The following is a 26,930-nucleotide window of genomic DNA, read 5'->3' on the forward strand; positions in this document are numbered from 1 at the left end:
ACAATACAGCTGTTTTGTCAATTAAGGTAAATATAAATAGTGAACTGCATAAAAAACTATGGTAGATTTGCTTGTTGCCATTATAAAACAATTTATATAAACTGTTAACTTATATGTACTCCAAAATGATCAGTGATGGACAGCTATTTCTGTATGTACAGTTATACACAGACAGCTGTCAGTCAGTGATAGGACCGCCCATTGGACTGTTAAGCTCAGAATGAGCAAAAGTTTAAATAATTATAATGCAAGTTCTACTGAATCTTTTCCCATAAAACTATATATCAATTGAAATAGCAGATTCCCCTTAAAGGTATTATCCAATATAATAAGCAAGCTTATACTCACCTCTTCTTGCTCCCAGAGTCTCCAGGGCTGGCAGCTTTGGGTCTGCCTGTGATGTGATGTTCACAGGCTGCAGCAGCCTGTGGGTGGGTTGTAACAGGCTGCTGCAGCCAATCACCAACCTTAGGATGGAGCTGCGGTGTTGAAGATATGAAGAAGTGGGAGAGGTGAGTATTAGCTTAATATTTTTATGTTCAAAGGTATTTTATTTGACAGCCAACATCAAATCTGACATAAGCATGTACAGTAAATATGAAGCATGTAAACCATGAAATTGAATACATATCCACCAGTACCCGACCCGGGCCTGGAGAACAGAAATAAATACCGCTGTTGGTTTGGAGCCTATTAATTTTATTTGGGGAACACGGTTTTAAAATAGATATTTATATTGGACAACCCCTGTGAAGATGATCAGTCGGCTCTACTGACATGTCTGTTTCAGAATAATCGTACACATGAAATAAATGTTCTGGAGCATTTTTTAGAGCCTCACAATATCTTGTGCTGTTCCTCTGTTATTCCTCCTAGAAAACTATACATAAGTACATAACAGGGTTGTACTAATTTGGACTGTGGAATCAGTGGTATCATTGTCAGCCTGCGTAGGGACACACCACTTTGATAAAGGGAATGGTAACACCCAGTTGTCAATTTGTTCATACATTTCTAGAAGGGGTAATAGAGAAATGGAACAACATGGAGCTATAAGAAAAAATCTTCTAGAATTGTTACTTCATCGGCAATACAAGTATTTACTAAAACTGGCATGTCAGGAGTGGTGACAGAACAATCTGTAAGGCCAAAACTGTCCTTGAGGGGTAAATGCGTTATGTGAACCGTTAAAAAAATGAAATGCCTAGGAAAACTTGGATACATTCTTAAAGGGGTTGTATACTAGAAAATAGGGATAGGTCATAAAAGTCTGATCTGTTGGGGTCTCAGTGGTGTGAATGGGGAATCATGTTTCGTCCTTCCTTATTGCAGGATTACTGCACCCCCCACAGTCCGAAGGAGATTGAATGGAGTGATGGCTCCACATCTGCAGTGCACTCCATTCATTGGCAGTGGGACTGCCGGAAATAGCCAAGCACTTGTAGTTGGCTATCTCCATCAGCCTGACTGAAATGTATGGAGAGGTGGCAATGCACGCTCAGCCATCACTCCATTCAATGTGATGACACTGCAAGTGAGGGCAGCGAGCTCGCAGTGAGAGAAGAGCGGGATACAGTACCCTCGTTCTCAGAATCGGTGGGCTTCTCAGCAGTAAGCCCTCTACTGATCAGGCTTTTATCACCTATTCTATGGATAGGTGATACGTGTTTTCCGGCACAATCCATTAATGCATTGCTGAGTTTTTGTCTTTGAAATTAAAAATAAGCTACTCTCTTAACAGAACAAAAAAGAAACAAACCCATTTACAATAATGCCACTGTCCGGAACCCCAGCTCCAAACAAGAGGAAAAAGGCAACAAAAATCATCATGGAGCTAACATGTGAGTAAATACAGACTTTTATTTTTAGTCTTGAAAGTCATAATTCTTTCCTTCTGCATCTTTTCTGTAAATTTTCATTTTCTGTATAACTGTGCTAGTAGTTGGCTTTTCCTAATGTGGAGCTGGAGACCTGTGCTACGTGCTGAGACTCAATTCACAATTTGCATGAGGAGTTATAACCAAAATTAGGGTATACCTTTATGAAAAAGTATGATCTTTATTGGAATGCATTAAAAGGGGGTATTTACAAACCCTGTGTGCTGCTCTAATAGATATTAGCTATATTCCCTATTTCCTAGAAAACTAGGTATATAAAGGAGAAATCCGATGTAACTATTATTGTGTACCAAAATTGCAAAAGAGGATCCACAGCAGACTGGAGATGTCATAAAAAACTTCTTTTTTATTTTCAATCCATAAAATAGGATACACGCAGCGACGTTTCGGCCGGTAAACGGCCTTTTTCAAGCATGCTTGACTACTATGTGGTGACTGCATTATATAGAGGTATATTACAGCTCAGCCGCTGTATCTAAGCCTGCCATGTTATAGACATACCGCCTCTAATATTTTTGGGGGTTGGCAGGGTAATACTGAGTTTTGCTATGGGGCACCATCAGTTCTATATATGCCATTGCTCACAAGAGCTTAAAATCTGAGAGTGTAGAGAAGCAGTTGACTGATATAAACATTCTGTGGTTCTTCTCATCTTAGTAATTTTGTAGGAAATTAGTTCATGCAGTAATGAAGAAATCTAGCAAATGCATGGTCTATATTAAAGTGATATTTTGTTGCCATCTAATAACTAGTATAGGAAATGGCAGAAAAAAGTCTGCTTTGCATGTTCAATTAACTGATTGGCAGGGCAGGTCGCACGAGACACTGAAAGGGGAAGTGGAGAGAAGTGAAGAGAACTGCGTAACTGAGGCCTGGAATGCAGTGGCAGGGAAAAGCAGCCAGAGAAGTGTTGGCAGAAAGGCAAGACGAGTGGAAGAAGACTTGGTGAGGTAGTGGTGGCTGCTCACTACTGTCTGAGCAAACTCTGTGCTTAGGAAGGATTTCTAGAGGTGCAAGGCTGCAGTGGGTTTTGCTGCAGAATCGCAGAGACTACAGCTAGCGTTACCACTGCTTGAACCACTATGGAGAGCGAGACATCATCCCATCACTTTCCGGATTGGAAACCACCTATGGACTTTGAGAGTATGTTCACCACTGACATGGTACCGAGAATTCCCAGGGTTGTAAGTGAGGACAGTCCTTAATAGAAAACACCGGCATGTGCACACAAGTAAATAGTGACATACAGTAAGCAGGCCTACTAGAAATGGACAGACATATAATGCTTTACAGTCGGAAACAGGCTCATTTGTTGGCTATTGTACGTTGCCAGAGATAAAACAGAACTTTGCTGGAACTTTCTAACAAAAACATATGTTTTGCCTTTTCTGGATAAAGTCCTCAGATGATTTCTTTGTCAGATATAGACTGTGTGTGGCAAACCACCACCTCCACGTTAGTACTTTCTGCAAAAATATGTTAGAGCTTGTTGAGAATGTTATTGAAATTATGTTTGTTACATAAATTGCTTAACGTGTCTAATAAGGCCGCCTGCCCACGGTCGTTGCGGTGTCCCATGGCGGAGATCCGCTGTCAGCCTATCTGACAGATAGGCTGACCTTTCACTGCGTTCCCCGAGGCCGAATTATCGCTGCGGGGAACGCAATTCAAACTCGCTCGTGGAGAGGCAGCCTAAGTCACACATTATACGCTCCACCCATACATACATGATATACACACATATAGTTACAAACATTACACAGACTTACCATTCATACAGAGCTGTCACATCCCAATAATGGAGGGGGAGTCGTGTTGAGCAGAGATTCTCATTGGAAGCTCTTCCCAGCAGAACTGCTGTCTGATCAAGTTACAACAGCCAGTAAGAAGCCCCAGCTGCTGTAACTTAAAGGATTACAAGAAAGGAAGTGAAGAGGACGGCACCATCTCCAGACACCCTCATCCTGTACCCTCTTCCACCTCCCTACGTAATTGTGCTCGGAATAGGTGCCTCTCCCACCCCAACTATGACATGTTTATCTATCTGAAAGAATCTGCTGAGAGTTGCACATCATGGCCTAATTTACAAAATTCATGTAGGCTCTTGTAGGGCAGGCCTTAGCGGTTTAGGACCTCTTTGGTTGCTCTGTGCACTCCACCTGTCACATCTGAACAGGGGGTTCACTGGTTCTAATGGCTTGCCATCTGAAGCTTGCACCCTCTTGGTGCTCCAAACTATAGAAAGGCTGCTACACGGACTTCAGCTACATGTCGTTTTTTGTTTATTATATAGTGTTATTTGGGCATTTTACAGCACGTTATAATCCCTTATTTAGGCGCTAAGTACACCATAAGCGGGGTAAGGGTATTAATAGAAGGTACTGCACAGGGCACCAATCAAACTCAAACTGGTCTCGAGTCCACTGATTCCTTAATAGCTTTACATTTTAAAATGACATATGAAACATTTTAACATATTGCTATTATTGTTTTAGCATCAGTAGGCGAGCAGGATGTCTCCAGACTAAATTTAGGGAAGAAGATCAGCGTTCCCAGAGATATTATGTTGGAGGAGCTATCTTTATTAAGCAATAAAGGCTCCAAGATGTTTAAACTTCGTCAAAAGAGAGTGGAAAAATTCATCTATGAGAACAATCCTGACGTGTTTTCTGACAATTCATTGGTAAGTTGATGAGGAGTTAATTTTATATTTTCTAAAACAGACATGTTTGTAGTATCACAGCCCAGGATTTGATCGTTTTCATTTGGACATATGGAATGAATGGGAAAGATGCAGATGGAACTTCCCACGTTCACGCTTCAACTTTGGAAGGAACCAGGTAAATTAGTGAATGTCATAATTGTACCTGAATTACCCATGATGAAGGGACATGGGTTGTTTAGGCCTATAATTTCCAGAGCATACAGCTCCCAAGGCATAGCCGTCAGCACAGGAAGTAAACCTCATTATATAGTTTATAGGAACTTCATAACATGTTGAATATTTTTGAAAATACTTTGCTGTAAGCTGGGTTGGATTCTGCATGCGGGAGGCCTGCAGCAGATTCTGGCTGTTTCACTCTTTCAGGCAGACAGGGGCCTTCCATGCGCAATTGCGTAGAAAAATAGAGCATGTTGCGTTTTTTCCCCCGCTCTCGAAATGCACTGGAACCACATGTCAAGGAACCCATTAAAGTCAATGGGTTCTATTTGCTGCAGAATTGCTGCATTCACCTCCTGCAAAAGCGTCTGCAAATGCACTCGTGTGAGGCCGCCTAAATACACCTGTGTGAATGAGGCCTTATAAACGGCCCTTTGAGGGCAACCATAATGCTGATGTGACCCCTGGGGAAAATGAGTTTGACACCTCTGATATATACCTTAGCATGCATTCATGCTGTAGTTCTGCAATACAACAGCAATGTTGTCCTTCTTAAGGGCTTCTTAAGACAACCATTTTTGCACATGTAGAATATATGCGTGCAGTGAATAGAGCCCATTGATCTCAATGGGTTAGGTCTCACAAAAGTTTTTTGTGCGTGGTTTTCAAACACGCACAAAAAAGTAGTGTATGGGAGGTGAGCAAAACACAGGAATGTGTACAATACGCTGCACAATGCAGTGAAAAACTGAACACATCTGGACCTTGCGTAGATTTTTAACATGAGCCATGCCTGAAGTTTCAAGCACCGGCCACTACACAGAGGTCAATGTAGAGACTTACGCTGCTTCTGCTCTGGCCTCTGTGTATTTGAGGCACTGACAGCATTCGCCTGCTCAGCTAATCAGTTGGGGTTCTAAGCGACGAACCCCAGTCGATCAACTATTGATGACCTCTCCTGATGATAGGTAATCAGTAGTATTCCTGGAAAACCCCTTTAATCCTCACCTCTTCTTCCTTGTCTTCCCTTGTCTCAATCAGTGCTCTGGCATGGAACATGAATGGTCAGGTTGTGGATTATAAAAGAGCTCTTTTAGTGGCTCGCACGGGGAGATAGGAAGCCAAAAAGAATGCTTCTGTAAGGCTTCGTCCACACCATGCTTGGCTGTACTTTTCAAATGTCTGATTCTAATAATTATTTATGTTTTTTTTTTGTTCTGTTGTTCCTCTCCATTTAAAAAAAATCATAACTTTTTATTTATCCATCAAAGCAGATGAAGCTGTCTGAGGGCTTGTTTTTTGTGGAACGAGTTGTATTTTTCAAAGATACTATGTAAAATACCATATAATCTACTAAAAAACTTTTCAAAAATTGTAAGTGGAGTGAGATGGAAAAACCTCAAAATACAGCCATCTTTGGGCGCGTCTTATTTCTACAGCGTACACACTGCAGCAAAAATGACCTGATAACTTTATTCTATGGGTCAGTCCAATTAATAAGATATCATATTTATATAGTTTTTTTTGCTGTACTACTTGCTGTGCTGTAATAAAATATTTTTATAAAAAAGAAAATTATTTTCTGCTGCCATAACTTTTTAATTTTTCCTTTGACAAATTGCCAGGGCTCATTTTTTGTGGGACGTCCTGTTGTTTCTCTTTTTTCTTGGAGACGAGAAAAAGGCGCAATTCTGGCGTTGTGTATTTTTTTTTTAAATGTTCACCATGCGGGGTAAATAATGTGTTACTTTGATTGGGTCAGATTTTTATAACGCAGCGATATGAAATATGCTTGTTTGCTTTTTATTTCATTTTTTTAATTATAAATATGGCAAAAGGTTTTTCTTTTTTTTCAAACTTCTCTTTATTTGTTGAATTTGCATATTTTTCAATAAAATAAATGCAAAGACATTGACATCACGCTTGTTGTTTTACATAGCATAGACCATGTGTAACTTATGAATACTAAATCCCCTGTTTGTATCAAAAAATAAACAAAAATACATAGTTGGAGTATTGTACATATTCATATAACTAATAATTTCCAACAAAAAAGTAATTTTTCCCCCCTGAAACTATTTTAACCCTGTTACCCAAACAATTGAACTCAAAATGTTGCCCTAAGTAAAGGTTAGATTAGATCCATTTTGTTTAATATTTAGATTACCCTTTTCTTTATTGGGGGGAGCATAGTTGATTGGGGACAATATGGGTTTTGGTGGGGGGGGGGGGAAGAGATAATGATGTTTGACAGACCCTTGCGGTTTTCTTGCAGATGTGTCAGTTCTCTTTGGGAACATTAGCTTCCCACTCGCCCCGCTAGTCTTCCTAATGTTCCTTTTAAGTCCTCTGTTAGATACAATGCCGTGTACGTGAAGGGAGAAAAGGTTTTTCTTTTTACTTTTATTACCTCGTTTTTTTTTTTTTAATAATGAATAAAACTTTTTTACATTTTTTTTAGTCCCCACTGGGGATGAAAACTTGTGATGGTTTCATCGCATATGATGTATGATGTAATATCATAGTATTACATTATATCGCGATCTTACAGGGAATTTATCAAGCCATGCTACAGGCAGGGCTTGATAGGCAATCTGCAATGGCAGCCTTAGAAGCTTTCAGAGGACCCCAAGCTGCCATGGCAACTGAATGGCACCCTACGATAGCTTCACAGAGTGCCGTTCCAGATCCCTGAACTCCAATGAGGGCATTAAAATGCCACTGTTAGTAGTGATATTTAAAGGGCTAATCACCACGATCAGCGGGAGTGGTGATCTCAACTATTGCAGCTGGATATCAGCTGTAAGAAACTGCCGGCACCCTTACTGTATGAAGCGAGATCGACCCCCGATCCACCTCTATAAAATCCTGAACCTCCATTACATAATTGTAAATTATTGAGCGCTAAAGGGTTAAAAGTGTCCATTTTAATTTCCTTCAACAAGTTTCTGCCAGGATCCGTTTTTTTTTAAACAAGACAGACAAATGGACACAGTCTGATTTTTCTGTCCCATTGAATAAGAAGGCCTCAACTCATTTGTTTCTTTTTGTGCAATGCAAGTCTATGACAGCGGGGGGCTCCAGGATAGGCCTAGCCTAAGGGCCCTCTTACACGGAACGATCATCGTTCAAAAAATCGTTTAAATGAATGAAAACGAACGATAATCGTTCCCTGTAAACACAGCCAGTGATTGAACGATAATTCATTCGCTTATCGTTCATTTCATGGCAGGCATAAAAATTATTGTTGGCTCGTTCGCTAATCATTCAGTTTAAACACGGATTGTTTAATTGTTCTCATTCACTGTGTCTAAACTGATGGCCCAAGCGAACAAGCAAAATGCAACATTGTTCCGTGTGAAAGCAGCCTTAGCACTCTGACAGTGGCATTCTGAATCAAACTATTAATGACCACTTGTCCGTCTGTCCGTGTGTGATGTGTGAGTTGAATGCAGAGCCTGACAACACCTATGAATGTCAGTTAACGCCTCTTAGCTCCACTCCCTGATCACATGACGGTGACGTCATCACAGGTCCTTTATCCTCCTTGTGTACTGAATGAGGGATTATGTGCGGACTACTGTTACCATGCGGCTGTTGCGGCTCCTCCCTGGGCGGCAGGGTGCTGGGTCCTGCGGTCGGGGCACATCCTCCTGGCTTGTGGTCCGTCTGCCGGGGGCGTGGGTGCCTGGCCGGCGGTGTGCTGGTGGCTCGCGGCACCGTGCGCACCGGTGAGTGCAGCTGCCGTGCATGAGCTCCCCTTTTATGTGCTGTTGTGAGTTGGCTGTCTCCCTCTCTCCGCCTCTGGGTGGAGGCTTTGGTTTAAAAGTCTGGTAGTGACTGCAGTCACTGCCAGTTATTGGTTTCCTTCAGAGAGTTAGCTAGTCTGCATCTGTAGGTCTCCTGCCTCTGTCAGCTGGTCTGCTTTCTTGTTACTATCTGCCAGGTTTTACCATCTGCCTCAGTAATTTTAGTGTTGTTTCGTGTTGGTATTATCACCTGCCTCTTCTGCCGGTATTCTACCCATTCCACCTAGGTATGCCAGCGTCCCTTCCTTGGTCCCTAGATAGTGTAGGGACCACCGCCCAGTTGCCCGCCTGGGGTTAGCCAGGAGTGGAGGCAAGTCGGTAGCGACTGGTGTTGCTGGTAAGATCCAGGGCAACCCGGGCTGGCGTATCCAGGGTAGTATACCGTAACAACTACATCCCCCACAAACCCTAGCGGCCTCAGTTGCTATGGATATGGCAATATACAGTCTGTCAGTTTGTATGTTGTGAGACAGCTGGACACCTGTGTGGAGACTCCAATAAATAACACCTCACAAATGTACACATACATAGCTCGTGTGCTCACATGATGTTACCATCATGTGGTCAGTCACATGGTCTCTGAGCTGAATGAGGGATTATGGGTGGACTACATGCCCCACAAACCCCTGCGACCTCTGTTGCTATGGATACAGCAGTACTCAGTCTGGCAGTTTGTGCTGCACACCTGCGTGGAGACTCCAATAACTGACACCTCACAAATGTCCACATACATAGCTAGCAGTGCATATTGTCCAACAACATTAAAGCATAGTCCTTCACCACTATCTTCACATCTACTGAACATGATATCATGTCATCTCAAGTGCTAATGCCGCCAACACCAGTCCAGCCTTCATTTCATCATCAACCGTTATCCAGTGTTGAAACAAACCGTCGCTGTCATGCAAAGATGTTACCACAGAGGGTTCAACGCCGCCGTGAAGCTAATGCAACCTACATGATACAGCGACAAGCCACGATGTCACCTCAGCTACTAGCTGAAATCACAGAAAGGGAATTATCAAACAGAAAAAAAAATCATAGAAAGGGAATTATGAAACAGACAAAAATCACAGAAAGCGGCCACATACTCACTAATACATTGTTACAAGAGGGCAGGCATATAAACCACATATCCCTCAAACACTGCTATATGGAGGAGCCAAAGATAGACACAGGACACGGATGAGACAACAACTCACAACTCTCTTTATAATAAGGGGGTGGTTGCTTCATGTTAATTCCTACACAAGAAAGTCAAATAGAGGATGTCAGATCACATGAAACATGTAGTGCACCATGCAGGATTGCACCTATTGATGTCGCCAGATTTGGAACCAGCAGGCTGCCCTGCACACCAAAGGTACACCACATGGGCACTGACACCCTAGACTCCCCCAACATTTAAAACTGCACTGCATGTTATAGATAAATGCGAGGTATTAGCTGATATTTTAGCTAGAATATGTGGGCCCACAACCCATGGCAAGGTCCTCGCTTCTTGTGGGTACCTACACTAACAGTTAAAATCACAGAAAGGGAATTCTGCATGTTTGAGGGATATGTGGTTTATATGCCTGCCCTCTTGTATCAATGTATCAGTGAGTATGCAGCCACCAGTTGAAGTTCATAAATTTCGTGCAGCAGATATGCAAAAGCTACAAGTGAACATGTCTCCTCAGCGAGCAGCTGAAGTTAGTAAATCACGTGCAGCTCATATACAAAAGCAATGCATCAGAGCTGTGTGTGTGTGGCGTGCATGTAGCAGATCTGTGGATCTGTGTGTGTGACATGCATGTAGCAGAGCTGTGTGTGTGTGACATGCATGTAGACGTGCTGTGTGGCACATTGCACCACCAGAAACACTGGTACTATATAATTTCCTAATTATTATTACTAGTCATTTTTTAAATAGATTGCAGTGATTACCATCCAATATCCATAAGGCCCCACCCACAAGGACCAGTGGAACCTACTTTACCATATAGTTTTGTGGTTATTTGGCTATTTTCGGAGCACAGCAGCCTTTGCTGTTAGGTACTGTGAACACAGGGTATCTAGACATAAACTTACCAAACACATGTCAGAAGAGTACATTTTTGCTCGTTATCTGCAAAATTGACAAGCCACTGGTTCTGCACACAATATATTAATATATCTTTTTAGCATACAGAAAGAAATACACTTGACACAGCGCACAAATGTGACATGGACCTAGTGCTTAAAAATTTGAAGCATTATTATGAACTTTTCGGGTCCAGCTTTATGATTATTAGCACCCATGTCTCGGGAAGTAGTCCATGTTGGGTGGGTCTGGGATGCAGCAGAATAATAGTACTCTCACAGATCATATTAGGCAATGGCATTTTGTTTTGACAAGTACTGAAGCATGTGTTTTGCTTAGAGACTAAGTTTTGGTTCATGACCACAAGGTCCTTCTTGAGAGTTGTCTAACTTTACTGGCATTTGTTGCTGAGAGACAGTAACACTTGGACGAGCCTCTGCAATGCTTTCAGAGGCAGTTCAACAGCATGGTGGAAATAGAAACACATATGGCATCCTCAATCATCTCCAGCCAAGAAAAAAAACCTGTCAAATTAAACATTTACATCATGGACCTGTTTAGGCCTCTTTTACACAACAGTGGACAGTGCAGAAAAGGAAATAAGGAACAGAGGAACCATATTCTTTGTTGGGATGTGTAGGTTTGACTCATGAAAGAAGAGTGTTTTCCCGTATAGTAGGTGCAGCCAACCTCAATGACTGTCACAACTTTAAAGTTAGATGTGTAGACAATAGATACCAGAATAGGCATAAGGGTTGAGTATAAGGCGCAACCTGGGAACATATAAGAGTATACAACAGTGAATTAGCTTAACTTCTCATTATTGTATAATCAGCATATATACGCATTTCGAGGCTGCCAAGCCTCTTCCTCAGTATCGGCTGGGGGTACATGTCAATGTCTTGACGTCATGGCCTTTTTGGTATCTATTGTCTTTTACACAACAGTATTTTGTATCGAGATTTGTAAGTCAGAACTGGGAGTAGGTCTAAAACACAAGAGAGGAACATAGTTTTCCTTTTGTACTTTCTCTATGCAGGTTCGATTTCTACTGTATTTCTAATGTTGTGTGAACTCTGCTTTAAAGCATATCTGTCCCCTCGCTTGACATGTCTAGTGTAGTGAATATTTTTATTCTTCATGAAATAAGAATTCTGGGGCATCTTTTCTTATAACTCTACATTGTTCCGTTCCTCTTTTATTCTTCGCAGAAATGTATACATAAATTGACAACTGGGTGTTACCAGTTGGTGGAAGGGGGGAGGTGTTCCTGCACACTCTGCATTCATTGTCCAAACACTACTGACTACACCGATTTGATAAGGGAAATAGTAACACCCAATTATTAATTTACTAGTAAGTATTTAGGCTGAATAACAGTGTAACGGCACAATGCAGAGTTAGGGGGGAAAATACTCCAGAATTGTTATTTTAGGGGGGATATATTTGCATACATATCTCGAGAGCTGAAAAGTCTTTTTAACTTATTGGAGATATGCATTATATATTACTTTATGCCACCTATTTTCCTTGTAGTATTTCATGCTTTCCGAAATACACAGAACACCTTAGAAAGAATAAAAATGGGTAAATATTCATTAAAACAATTAAAGGGATTGTCCAGTCATAAGCTACTGATGGCATGAAGAGTAAATCCGTGCCCAGGATTCTGCCAATCACCTGTTCTTTGGGCCAGTGAGCTTGTGCGTGTAGCTGATGTACAGGAAGCAGACAACTCCATTCCCACTGTAGTGGCCAGGTTTGGTATTGCAGGCAGAGCTCGCATTTATTTAATTGAGAACTCTGTCTGTAATACCAAGCCTGGCCACTACAGTGGGCATGGAGCTATCTGCTTCCTGCAAACATCAGCTCTATGCACAAGCTCACCAGCCCAAAGATCAGCTGACCAGTGAGGTCGCTGGCGACAGACTTCCCCTTCCCTACTAGTTTACTATTGATGACTTATCCTGAAGATAGCCAATAAGTAGTTTACAATTGTACAATCCTTTTAACCCTTCACTGCATTTCCAAAAACATGACCAAAATTATATTTTATATAATCTGCAATTGACCAACTATGTCATCTAGTGGCTGCTTTGAGAACCATGTAGTAATACCATGGAGTGTCTCATATGTGTTACACTATGCAGTAGAGAGGCAGAACCATTTCCTTAGGAAATATGTGTTCTGTATCATATATGATACAAAATGCAGAGAAGGGTTAAAGTAGAGATTCATATTTGCCTGCCTACTCTAATATATGTACTTACTAGAAACTAGATATCTACATGCATAGTCCTTCATAAACTATCAGTCACAGGTTAGAGGTTAGGCCTTATGCGCATGGCCATATTATGGCTCTGCTTTGTATGGAGCCATAATTGAGCAACTGTAGAGGATGCCCTATTATGTCGCCGAATGCTTCTGATTTAATACGAAGGTATGTAAAATTTTTCCTTTAGGGATCATAGTAGCATGTAGTGGTGCATGCCATCCTGGGAATATCATATTTGAAGTGGTTTTCTACCCAGTTCCATTATCTTCTTGCTAGAATTGAATGTTATCAGTAAGACTTATTTGAAATCATTGCAGCTATTCTCTTTTCTGTGACCATTCATGATAAAAAATGTGAGTTGGTTTGCTTTATCCAAGCTAATGCCATATTAGATAAATATTCAGAACATTAGAGGTTAAAGCACATTAGTGTAAACAGCGTTGCCGGTGCTATGTGGCGGTATTTCCTCGCTGACCCTTTCCTTATCTCTCATGGGTCTGCTGGGCTGTTTAAGCCTCTAAGCGCGCAGGGTTATATAATCCCAGCGAGTCTCCTGCTTTTTACTTCTTACATTTCTGTCTATATTTAGCTTTGGAACAGCTGTTGTAGGAGCTGGTTTACAGATTTTCTCTACAGAGCATGCACGTACGCGGTCTGTGACAAAATACTGGTTTATAGGTCACTTACACATAAAGCCATCATCTCACAGCATCGCATTGCTTTTTGTAAGCCCCTGTTGTCTAATTTTTGGGGCATACAGGATGGACGCAGATGTCAGTAAACATCCAATGAATTTTTATCTGCTCCGTCATTTTGAAGACTTACCACTCTCTTAGACATTGGCTTATAAACTGCACATAGCAGGAAAGAACCAGCTTTATGACGGAAAGTAGAAATGTTTTCACTGGATTCAGAGGTGTAGCTAAAGACCCAGGGGCCCAGACGCAAAAGTTCAACACGGGGGCCCTCCCACAACTTGCCTGTGCATCGTTGGGTCTCTTAAGAAGCCCATTGATACAACACTAGTAGGCAGGGGCATTGCTAAAATCTTAAAAGATTAAGTAGAGGCTAAGTGAAGGGGGCCCCAATGCAAAATGTGTAACATGTCCAACCAACCATCCATATCCATTTATAATACTGGTGTCGTCTTTTATGATAGAGGGGCCTTTAGGCCCTCTAAGGCTCCATGGCCCAGTAGTGGCTGCTACCTCTGAATCCACTATAGCTATGCCCCTGTCTGGATTGCAGAACTGATTACAGATCTGCTCCTATGTCTAGGATGGTAACACCTTCTTTTTATCCCCACTCATGTAACAAAATAGAAAAAAAAAAACATTGATCTCAATGGTGTCATTTTTACTATCGGAATACTCACGCGTTAATACTACACGTGTCCTATCTTTCTCACACATAGTTTTTCTACATATGAGAAAGATAGGTCAGGAACTATCTTCCTGCTTTTTTTTTCAAACTCACGGAGTTTAAATAGTCAAAAAGTAAAAATCCCGATTCATGCGTGAATACGCTCTGTAGCGGCGAGCGTATTAGCACATGCACCTATGTGTTTAAGCCCTTACTCAGGAATGTCTTTATCAACATTGATGTCAAAAGCAGTATGATAGGGGTTTCCTTAACCCCTTGAGTGGCGGGTTTCCTACCACCCTGTCGTGCCCACCAGGGCAGGTTTTTTAAAATGGTCTAATCATTGAATTTCAACTAATTTTGCAGTTGCGTCTCAAGAGCCATAACTTTTTTTATTTTTCCATTGACATGGCCATATAAGGGCTTGTTTTTTGCGGGACAAGTTGTGATTTTTTAAACAGGGGGGAGGAAAAAAAGAAATGGGGAAAAAAGAAAAAAAGGGGCCATGTCATTAAGGGGTTAAATAATGTATTAACTTCCTTCTCTGGGTCATTACGACGCATGGATACCACATGTGTGATTATATTTTTGATTTTTTACAAAGTAAAGGGAGACAAGTGTTTTTATAATTTTTTTAATGATTTTTTTACTTTTTTTTTTTTTCTTTTGTCCCTTTAGGGGACTTCCACAGGGACCCATCAGGACCCCTGATCACATTCCGGGGGTCCGATGGTGACAGCCCTTTACATGCTGCAGTGACAGCCCTTTACATGCTGCAGTCACATAGACTGCAGCATGTAAAGGGTTAACACAGCAGAGATCGGAGGTTTTCTCTGATCTCTGCTGTAAGAGCTAGTACCTAGCTGTCCTCTGACAGCTAACAACCAGCTCTCCCTGCCACAGAGACCATCGGCTTGCTTCTGACAAGCCGATGGTCTCTATGGCAACCTGTAAACAAACCAGTGCAGGAGGTTGCCGACATATCGGCAATATCATCTGCTGGTTTTTCAAAGCCCTTGCTTTGTTCTCTGTGGGGCTGTGCAGGCAGAGCACAATGTCACAGCTTGTGGCATTGTGCTCTGCAGCTCCCATAGTGATACATAGCCCGGAAATCTTCCGGGCTATGTTGCTATGAGCAGTGGAGCTCGTCCCGGAAAATTTCCGGGCGTGCCACTCAAGGGGTTAAAGGCTGATTTATACACAACGATTATTGCTCAAAATGCGACCAAAAACGGCTTTTGAGCAATAGCCGTTTCCTGTAAATGTGTACCCATCGTGCACTTACCTTGCAGTCTTCGTCCATCGCTGACTTCAGGTGAGCATGAAATCTGTCGTCCCTGAGAACAGAGACGGCATGCTATGTTCTCTGCGGGCAGTGGTGATAGCATTGTATGCATCCTGCTGCCTGCAGCAGAACAAAAAAGACATATTTAGAGATCAAACCACCCACTGTTCTCTAAATACATGCAAATGAAGCTTAGACAACCCTTTTAAAGTAGAAAAGTACTAATATTGCCTGGGGCAGCCTAATAACACCAATAGAGTAGAGGGGACAGCTCTGGTGGTACACTCCTATAGCTAACAATAAATCTGATGCTATACATCAGGTGTTTATGGAATACAGTATATATTTGCAGGAAACATTATGAATGGTGTTGTTGAGATGTCTTTAATTATATAATTGAGCTAATTCTATTTACTTGTTTATATGTGATGTGCCGTCACTCAATTAACATCATACCACTCTGACTACTAGTGTAAAAATAGATCTATGACATATACAGTAGGTGTTAAGAAGAGTTTAAAGAGCCAACAGTCAATGATTATTTCCTTCTGTCTTCCATAGGACCACTTCCAGAAGTATATACCATCTGGTGGAGGACAGTTAGGTGTCGGTGGACAAGGAGGTGGAGGAGGCGGTGGTTATGGATTAATACAAGGCAGTGGACAATTTGTGTCTAGTCTGTCTGGAAGACATCATGGACCTGGCGGCCAAATCCCACCTGTTCCTCCACCAAAGCCAGGGAGCAAAGCCGCTGCAGGAGGTCAGATTGGCACCAGTGGCAGTGGAGGACAAGGGGGCAGCGGGGGTGTTGACGGTGTAGGAGGACAAGGTAATTATTTAAAACGTAAAGCACACTACGAGTCATTGCAAACATTAGAGGAGAAATCATTTGATACTTTAAAACTAACCTTTCCAGTTTTTTAACTTGATAACAGGACCCAGAAATCCAGTCCATTTGGAAAATTGGCAAAGTACAGTATGTGAAGGTTTATAACTTCCGCTCTACTACATCATTTCTCTAAATAAATGTGTATTATATAATATATATTAAAAGGGACCTATCCTAATGTTAGGTCATCAATAGTTGATTATCAGGGCTCTGCCACTCGGGGTCCTCACTGATCAGCTGATAGCCGGGCCCACTCTCAGTACAGGCAGCATTGCAAGCAGATAGTGCTGTCAACATTGGACTGAATTCAAAGAGAACTGTGCTTGGAGTACCAAACTGAACAGCTGCAATATGGACAGCGCTGTGTTACAGAGCACCAATTCCTGGAGCTCTGTAACTTGCTTCTGCAGAGTGGTCACTACGGGCTCCATATTTTAGGTGTGATTATTTTGCAAGCGTCTTCCCGGTGCTGAATAGGAGCCTCAGGTCTGGAGAGTAGTTGGGGAAGAGCCAGGAGTCAGCAGCAGGAAGTCTTGGTTTGCAGCACAAGGGATGAGGCAGGTAACGTAGTCAGATGGAAGCCAGAGGTCAGCAACAGGAAGTCTCGGTTTGCAGCACAAAGGTATGAGGCGGGTAATGTAGTCAGATGGAAAGCCAGAAGTTGATATCAGGAGGTCTTGTCACAATAGTAAGGGAACAGGCAGAAGGGGAGCTAATCAGACAGTGCTGTGGAGCAGAATAATCACTCACTGAGGGAGTCGTAGGGCCAAGCTTTTATAGGAAGCCTAATCAGGAATTAAGGTATGCAGGGGAACTTGTTTAGCAAGCTACATAGCTCACTGCGGAGAGCTACTGACTGAAGTACAGGAGGTTGCGGGTTTGAATCCTGACATGGGCGCTAGGCATGATCAATGATAACATACCCCTTTATCAAATATGTCGACACAAAGTGACTAAACTATATAACTATTATGGAATGCAAACACAAGAAAACATTATGTGGATCAATCATATGTCCCTGTAACACGTATTAGTCACCTTGCACAGATCTTGGGTTATGGCATATATTCATCTCCGGTTGATAGAGCTCACGTTTTTCAGTACTTACTGTACCAATGTCTATGAACCTTGTATTAATGATTAGCACTATAGGAAGTACACTCTTTTATCAGGTGCTTTATAGTCTTCGGATATAAGAAGACCAGCTGGACATTCCAACTAGGCACCGGAAACTAGTGGCACACATCCTCCTATCAGTAAAACTGCAGATAGCTGGACAGTGGAAAAACAACACAACCACACTATCTGAGTTACAACATACGATATTAGACTATGGTTCATTCAAAAAACTCTATGCTTATAGGAATAGAGTTTCTAGACACATGGCAGCCATGGTTAAATCACATTCAAATAGAATTGTAAGCTTGTCTGCTCTTGGACAGGGTGATGACCTCTGGGAGAAGTTAAAGTAGATAGAGGTTAGAAGGTGTGAACAGAAAGAGAAGATGTTTGTATCTCCTGGTAGAATAATGACATGCTTCAGAAAGAGATTATCAGTTGAGAACTAAAGGATATTATGGACAGTACGAAGGGTTGGATCTCTCCATTCCCCCTCCCTCTTCTTCCACCTCACCAACTAAATTTCAAACCCAGTTTTTCTAATATACCCTTGTTTCACAGTTACTACTTTGGGTTCAAATCTTGAGGTATGATATAACTATAAAACGGTATACTAAGAAGGCTTGAACAATTTCGCTGTTGGGAATTACAAGTGTTCTACAATGGGTAATATGTGATATGTATGTTATAGTTTGATTTTTATTAATACTTTCAATAAAAATGATTGAACAAGAATTCACTACCTCAGCTTAGCTGATAGCAATGTGATTGGTGCCTAGTTTGTTGACTGTTTCCATTGACAACTGGTAGAACTATAAAATGCATCTCTTAACTTTAATAGTTGGTTTAATTTAGGGTATTTTTACAAGGGCTGATAGTTGCCCCAATAATTGCTCAAACAAGCAATTAACCAGGGATGCTGGCCCGTGTAAACAAGGCACCTGACAGGGTACCGAGCGAAAAGTTTCAGCTGGTTTCCTTGCCAAGAAGTGACAAGTTACTTCTTCATACTGAAACATGATTTTCCATGTATGAATTTGACCCTTGACATAGCTAAATCCGCACACGGATCTACCAAAACCATTTCAAAAAGAAGCAGATTTTGCCACACTTTTTAGAGGTGGAATTCACAAGGTAAATCCCACTGTGAATTCTGCTGTGAACAGAAGCCTAGATGAGTACAAGATAAGAAATGCAGTGTTATCCCAAAGTTAGTTAACTTAGTATGTAGGTTTAACTATATGAACTTAAGGCCCATTTAGACCTGCCAAGGTGTCGTTTGAATGAGTGAATGATGTCAGAGTTTGCTCGTGCATGCTGGTTATACAGTGAGATACATTGTTGTCTCGTTCAAACGAGAAATCATTCAGCTGTTCATTTTCTCATAAGTGAATAAGAACGACGGAACAATCGCTATTTAAACCCAGCGATTAGGGAACGAGCCAACGATGATTTTTATTATTGCATAAAATGAACTATGAAAAGCGAACCATTTATTGTTCGGCATTTGAGATTGTTGGCTGCGATTACACTGAATGATATTATTCATATTCGCATGTTTGAATGATTTTTTGTACAATAATCATTCCATGTAAAAGGGCCTTTAATGGATTGGAACATTGTATGTGGAATTGTGCTGCCAATGTTCCAGGGTGGCACTTCGCTATAATAAAAAGTCAGATACAAGAGTAATGGTATGTTTTAGAACATGTTGATGTTGAGATTTAGTAGTAAAAACTTCTAGAACATAAGAGATGAGGCGTCCATATCATATCAATGTATATTCAACCCCCATCGCCCAGCATCGGCTGTTAACAGATGTTGTGTTGCATGATAAATAGCACTGCTCCTTACATTGCACACTGGGCAGGAATGATACTGCAAGCTCAGAATTAGTACACAATGACTTATGTTCACTGGTATTTAGTTTCTGGCTAAAACATGTCTTGCTTTACTCAATGTGTAATTTCAGATGCTAAGTCTAGCCAAGCTGGAGGTGAAGGTGGAAAGCACATCACAATCATTAAGACCTACCTCTCTCCCTGGGAAAAAGCTTTGGGTTTGGACCCACAACAAGCAGCACAATTAAATATCGACTTACTGGATTTTGGTCAAAAGGCCGAACTTTGCAAATATAAATCGTTCAACAGGTAAGTAGATATCCATCATCCACTACAACTCAAATCACTGGATCTTGTCAATTGAAATCACCAAGTTGACTGACCATACTAGAAGTCTCAATGGGACAGATAAAAAAGTGGCTTTTGTTGAAACGATCCATTTATGTATTTTCCCAGTCCTTATATAGTGCCAACATATTCTGCAGAGATGTACATAGATTGTCACTGTAAGAGTAATCTAGCAGTTGTCTCTGCACATTATCCCTAGGGTTAATATAGTTTATTTAAAAGACTTGTAAAATTGGTCATAAACAGAACAGGCTGCTAGTGTGTAGGGGAAATGTAAAATGAGCTAAGGTATTCAAATGTCATAAAATATCTTAGTGATTTGTAACAAAATGCCAAAGAAAAATGCTACACTTATGCTACTTATGATTATTGAACGATTATTAGCATTACTTTGCATTCCTTTATATACACTATGTAACAATAAGTCACTTCAGAAGAGCTTAGGAACATCACTTGAGTGGTTCTCACTGTGTTCTTCTCTGATGCATCACAAATACAATTAGGCATACCTGATTGATAAGGCTACAATACCCCTTGAGTATTAATTAAATTGAAGGACTACTCGAACATCCCCATTCACATCACTCCCTGTCCAATTGGGGCTCACAGTCTAATTTTCATACATTAGTCTTGCAAACTAGGGCCTATTTACCCATCTGTATATTTTTGAAGTGTAGAAGGAGTATTCAGAGGGAAACTCACATGAACACTGTTTCCTATGGTTGGTTTTGAAGACAGGACTTCACGAACTCATGTATATGATTAATTATTCATTTTTCAATTTAGTGATGAGAATGATTGATCATGGGTAATTTTTCATGACTGCAGTTTTGATAGGTAGAGCCTGAATATGATTCAGCCGCTGGTTATCACCATTGGAAACCATTAGCACAGCGTGTTTGGAAAGATACTAGAAAGTAGATGCCTTGGAACATTTTTCACTTTCCCCACCACAGAAAGTATATATACATCCTGATGCAGAGTTGCAGTAAAATGATGTATAGTAATGTCATGTAATAATCTTTATTTATTTAGCACTGATATGTTCCGCTTTAAAAATCAGAGGGTCCATATACAAAAAAGTAAAACTTTATGTGCTTCTTCACTGAGCTCTCCCCCAGTCAAAATGAATAGGTTATACAATATATTGTGTACCCCAAAATGGTACCAATAAAAACTATGGCTTGCCACACCAAAAAAAAACAAGCTCTCATATGGCCAAGTCAATGAAAAAATAAAGAAAGTTATGAAATTTGAAAAGTGGAGCTGAAATTCCCATAAAATCGTCATGTCCTTAGGTCCAAAATAGGCCAAATCATTAGGGCGTTAAAAGGGCAATGCATACAGCATTGTGGTCTGAACACATCATAGGTGGTGCCGCTCAGATGCACGCGATCATGTTGGTTTCTAAAACAAACAAGTATCTCCCGATGACTCCACTTTGAAAGAAACACATTGTGGTAGGGAATTGGGACACTAAATCCTAATCTTGTAGGGCTAATGTAGGGCAGGTCAGCCTACATCTGAACATGAACATAGGTATAGTAGGAAACCTATTCACTACATTTAATATTTTAAGGCATGATCCAAAAAAAGATTTGGCCTCTACTAGATCCATTATTATACAATGGTGGCTTAGTGAATAGGGGATAACTTGCAAGCCTGGTACAACCCCTTTAAGCTATCAGAATATTTTTGCAGAATAGGGAATAACTTGCTGATTGGTGGGGGTCTCACCAGTGAGACACCCACTTATCTCAAGAACGCGAGTCCCATGCTCCCCTGTGCCTGTCACTGCGGTGTTGCTTCACTCCCACAATGACATCAGAATGAATGGAGTGCTGGATGAGCATGCATGGCCGCTGCGCCATTCATGTCAATGAGGCTGATGGAAATACTTGAGTAGGTGCCATTGAGCTATCTTCAGCAGTCCCATTGAAAGTGAATAGAGCAGCAGCACGCTTGCACGACCAGCGCTATCTCCTCGTCACAGCAGAGGATGCAGTTAGCTTGCAGTGAGGAGGACTGGGGACACGGGGAGTAGATAGTCACAGCTTATACCTAATGTAAATGCTGGATCCTTTGGTATCTGCATATAGGTGTCACCTCTCAGTGTAATCTTGCCTGTGAGGTTAGTGAGATGATAGCTGCAAAGCTTTCTTTACAGATCAGAAAGTGAAAAAAAGTCAAAAAGAAAAAAAATGTAACCAAAATTTTTTTTAATCACCCAAAATTCTTAGAAAATATGTTTAAAACAAAAAAGTGGTTTATATAATAGGCCATTATCTGGTGATACATTCCCTTCATGTACACAGGATTATTATCCTAGGTAATGTCATTGCCTTGTTTCACCTTAAAACCAAGGAATTAAAAAAGAGTATAGTTGTTAAATACTCAAGAGTCTAAAGGTGCGGTAACCTCAATGTGGCTGAAGCTCTACCCACCCGCAGTGGCCAGTGGTCACAGATTTTGCTGGTAATGCTGTGTTAGCGCAACACCTGCGCTTTAGGTATACTTTGGTGTTTCAATAAGAGAATCAGGTGAAGTACTTCAAAGATCTAGACATTTCACACTCAGTCAGTGTACTCAAGTTAGTTTCTCTTCATTCTACATCACAGCAGAGCCTTCAATACTCTCAGTTATTGATGTGAATAAACTTTAGATAATAAAAATGTCTACAATGTTTCATCTTACCAGTTATGCTTATTCCGTTTTTTAGGACAGCAATGCCTTTTGGAGGGTATGAGAAAGCATCAAAAATGATGACTTTCCAGATGCCTGATTTTGATGCTGGCCCAGTGGAACCAGAGCCTGTAACTGTCTTCAACCCTACTGTCACCGACAGACCATCCTTCAACAGAACACCAATTGGATGGTTGGGGTCTGGTGAGGGTACACACTACAACATTGAACTTACTCCGCCCGTTGATGCTGAAACAGAAGAACTGTAAAGTCTTGGATCTCTAGGATGAGAAAAAAAATTCTGTAGCCTGTAGGTGTAAGACAATTTACAGATATGACCTGTTCTAGTGGCCACCAAACCTCATTTGGAAATGTGCAATAAGCTGTGACTACTTATTAGCCGCTGGCACAGGTCACATCGATGTCACATCCTAATGTGCTCTCTATTTAAAGCAGCCAGGCTTCCTTATTTATGTTAATGTAAACTATAGTTCTTTGTGCTGGATTTGTTCAATGGAAAACAAAAAAAGTTTAAAGGGGTCAGTGGGAGGGGATTAAGAAAATGGAAAAAGTCAGCTAGAAAAAGACAAAGAATGCTTAATGTTTTATGCACTGTGACGGAAAGGATAGTGTATAAAATGTAACCTACCTATTCTCAATCCATGCTCTTAATTTGCAATTTTTCATTAGTGTAACTGAATAAACACGTACAGTATCTACAGTATTATGGTGTGTTTGTTTTACAAGGTTTTCACAGGGCTCATAATGAGGGCTTGTTGTGTGACCAATGACACGCCACTGGTTTATTCATAGGCAATACGGTGAATTATCAGAAAGGGAATTATGATAATTAGCATAGGGTAAAAATGAAAAAACATTTCCGTTCAATCTATTACCTTTCATAAAGAAAGCAGAAACGTGACCGCTTGCATTTTGTAGGAGCAATTAAGTCATTATAGGTTTGTCTATAGTGTTATACAGTTTACATATACATGATATACACATCACTGACAGACCTTAGAGTGATGTTTCAATCTTAGAAAATGATGGTAAATCACGAGGATATGGTTTTATTTCTGGAAATAGGAAATTTAAAATGTTCCTGCGGTCCTGGTGTGTGAGTAGATAAAGGTAAATGTGAGTAGGAACATAAAGTTTTGACCTACTTTTGTGACAAGTCCACAAAGTGCTAGTGGACCTACTCAAGTATCCAGGTTTGCTTCTGTTAGCGCAAATCACGAACTTAGATATGCTATGGGTGCCATGTTAAGTGTGGTCAGTACGAGCTTGGAGAAAATACTGTGAACACCACAATGTTGTCACGTCTGCATCGGACACGCTGGACATGTAACCTGAAACACTATACTACTGCACACCTAACAGTACAAAATAATAAAGACAACTGCACTAAGGAAACAAACTGTCCTTTTTGAAATAAACCCAGTAAAAAGGGACCTGCCTAACCACAGATAACCCGTCCTGACAAGGACGCACCTGACCATGTACCTTGGTCACTAGTTAACCCTATAAGGGATAGGGAATAACACTGAAAACAAGATGAAATAAATATAAACTGTTTTAATGAGTTTTTCATGTCACAGGTAAACCGTGGAACCAACTCCAAGCTTCTGGCTTCCTCTACAGCCAGCGCATGACAGAAAAAGTTCAAACGTGAACCAATCATACCTGCACGCATAGCCAAATGAATCATCTATAGAATGTATTAGGCATTAATTTGTGTCTTGGCCAAGACAATTAAGCCCGTGAACTCATGTCACGGCACCTCGTTGTCTTGCAGGTCCCTATTCTAACGAGACAACATCCACAAGAAACCTGCCTACAAGCAGGGCGATCATCCCGGTAAGGACAGCCCCATGCTGGAACCTGTGGACCTAACTGCCCAGGGTGGAAAACGTACCAAAGCAGGACAGAATGCAGTTCACACCAACACACTAGGGCTAGCATGCAACACAGGACTGATCATACCTAATGTCTGGCCACCTGCACAGACCCACAGAACACATCCCTGTTCACACAGATATACACTAAACATGCCTGCATAGGGTGCACAAAATTGGAGAATAGGTCTGTAGCAAACCAAATAAATAATTGGTATTGTTGCTCCATATAGACTACAGCTTAATGCCATTAAGTCAGTCTGTGAGAAAACACAAGATTATCTCAGTAAAGAAAACAAAAATTATAGTCAACTAAATATTTAAAAAAACACTGGGGAGTTTGATTTGCATCCACATTAAATTACTGGAAATTCGGCAGTAAATATGATGTGACATTTTTAGACCGAGACTTCTCAAAGGCAGCCTTCCAGCCAGCACATAGGGACACTTGGGACTAACCAGAGGTCAAACTTCTTGACGAAAAATATTACTCAATGAACTTTTCAACTTTCCAGTAACTTCTTAAAATGAAGGTAGCTCCTTGCCAGTGACCACTGTCTTTCTGATGTCTTCAACTGCTTGCACTTGCATATAATAGCCACAGTACCAAGTAATGTCAGCTTTTGAGACCCCATAAGAGGACAGCTGCACTACTTAGTGTATGTCATATGCACAGACATTAGAAGATAAAAAGATGGATAGTGCTCCTAAAATTAAAATTAACGAGGAACAAACTCACCTGGCTTAGTAAGGTCGGCACAGGGAACTAAGGCCAACCTCTACACCCAACAGCCACGACAGCCTTATAATGTAAACACCCCATTAGGTTATGGAGATTCCCCTTTTATCCAAAACATCCAATACTGGAGAGCGCTGGTCACATGAGCCGGATATCAAGGTCTGGGAAGTGCACAAAACAAGAGGAAAGAAAATGTAGATAGCACTTTAGGGAGTGGGTCCTTCAATCTATAATAATGATACAAGTGATGAAATCAAAGCTACTTACTTCACCATGGGGGGAATGTGAATTTGTATACCAAAAATAGGTGCATCAGCATACAGTGAAGATGTATCATCCGAAGCTTTATTGCCAGCAGTAAGACAAATACGATCAAAAACACTAATGAAGGTAATTACTGTATTAATTAACCGTATAAGTATGGTGCCTTTTTTGATTTGTGTAACTGCTAAATAAAGAGGGGCTTTGATGTGGTTGACGTGTCCTAAACGATGCTACATAGGATGCAGACCCTTGGAGGTGTCGTCCATAGTTTGTGATGGGAACTGCATGCTATTAGAGATACGGGTTAAGCCGTCCATTATGAAGCGCAATCCATCGGCCCATCTACAATGGTGCAAGGAGCATCGTTATTGGAAAGTTGAGCAACGGAAGAATATTTCATGGAATGATTAATCACGCCGCCCCATCTCCATATCAGATGGATGTACCTGGGTGTGGAGGAGCCTGGGGAATACCTTCTGCCTAAATGTGTGTTGTGGCAACGGGTAGGTACAGGGGAGGTTCTGCTATAGTCTGGGAATGTTTTATATGGTATAGTCTTGATCCATTGGTTGTAGTGGCAACAACCATGAACACAAAGGTGTGCCTTGTCATTCTAGATAATGTGCTGCCAACAATGCGATAATACTCTAGGAATGGTCAGCAAAACTTCCAACAAGACAACATATATCTATCACACATCGAATACTGAGCAAAAAAAAATGGGTACTAATAATAGGAAATGTACACTTTTCTACAGTAAAATACAAAAGAGTACCTATATGCACTTATCAGGTGCCTGAGACGTAGTCACATAGATGGAAGTGGTCTCCACCAGGTTCCACAGAATGAACTGACAGACCATTGATCACCGCTGTTCACACTCTCCACTCCGTGCAGATTCCAAGTATCCAAAGATAATGAAATAACATGTACAGCTAAGGACAAAAACACATGGGTGCATGTGCTAATACACTTGATGCTACGAAGCGTATTAGCGCATGAGCCATGTTTTTTTCTTTCTTTGGACTATTCAAACTCCACACTATAGCACGCAAGTTTGAAAAAAAAAAATAGCCCAATCTTTCCTTGTGTGTAGAAATTTATAACTGTATATTGAGGCTTATTCTGAAAAGTCAACTGATATCGCAGGTACGCTTTATCAAAGGTCAAAACACAGATTTTTCCCACAATCTATTTTTACCAAAGAATATGACTAGGGGGCGCCCTCTATGTCTAGAGAAAGGAAGGTTTCTGCACCAACATAGAAGGTTTTTTTTTTTTACTGTAAGAACAGTGAGACTATGGAACTCTCTGCCTGAGGATGTGGTGATGGCAAATTTTTATAAAACATTTCATGAGGGTTACAATATGACATGTTATATCACTGATTACTCAGAAGGGTTGGTGATCCAGGGATTATTCCGATTGCCAAATTAGAGTCGGGAAGGAATTTTTCCCCTAAAATGAGGAAAATTGGCTCATCTGGGTTTTTTGGATCAACAGTGGGGGGAGGGGTAATAAGCTGAACTGAATGGGCATATGTCTTTTTTCGGCTTTACATACTATGTTACTATG

General features: G+C 41.0%; 1 protein-coding gene across 2 annotated transcripts in view; it reads left to right on the forward strand.

Moving 5' to 3' along the window:
• The window catches only part of MYOZ1 (myozenin 1), a 33,290-nt gene extending 10,112 nt beyond the window's left edge, over positions 1 to 23,178 (forward strand). For both annotated transcript variants that reach the window (XM_066600500.1, XM_066600501.1), the window contains exons 2-6: positions 1,742 to 1,841; positions 4,394 to 4,581; positions 16,137 to 16,404; positions 19,556 to 19,733; positions 22,492 to 23,178. In XM_066600500.1, coding sequence (XP_066456597.1) covers positions 1,772 to 1,841; positions 4,394 to 4,581; positions 16,137 to 16,404; positions 19,556 to 19,733; positions 22,492 to 22,723 — 936 coding nt within the window. In that variant the 5' untranslated portion in view covers positions 1,742 to 1,771 and the 3' untranslated portion in view covers positions 22,724 to 23,178. The remainder of the gene's footprint in view (positions 1 to 1,741; positions 1,842 to 4,393; positions 4,582 to 16,136; positions 16,405 to 19,555; positions 19,734 to 22,491) is intronic.
• Positions 23,179 to 26,930: the final 3,752 nt, after the last annotated feature.

Source organism: Eleutherodactylus coqui, chromosome 4 (assembly GCF_035609145.1).
Source record: "Eleutherodactylus coqui strain aEleCoq1 chromosome 4, aEleCoq1.hap1, whole genome shotgun sequence".
NCBI classification, from domain to species: domain Eukaryota; kingdom Metazoa; phylum Chordata; class Amphibia; order Anura; family Eleutherodactylidae; genus Eleutherodactylus; species Eleutherodactylus coqui.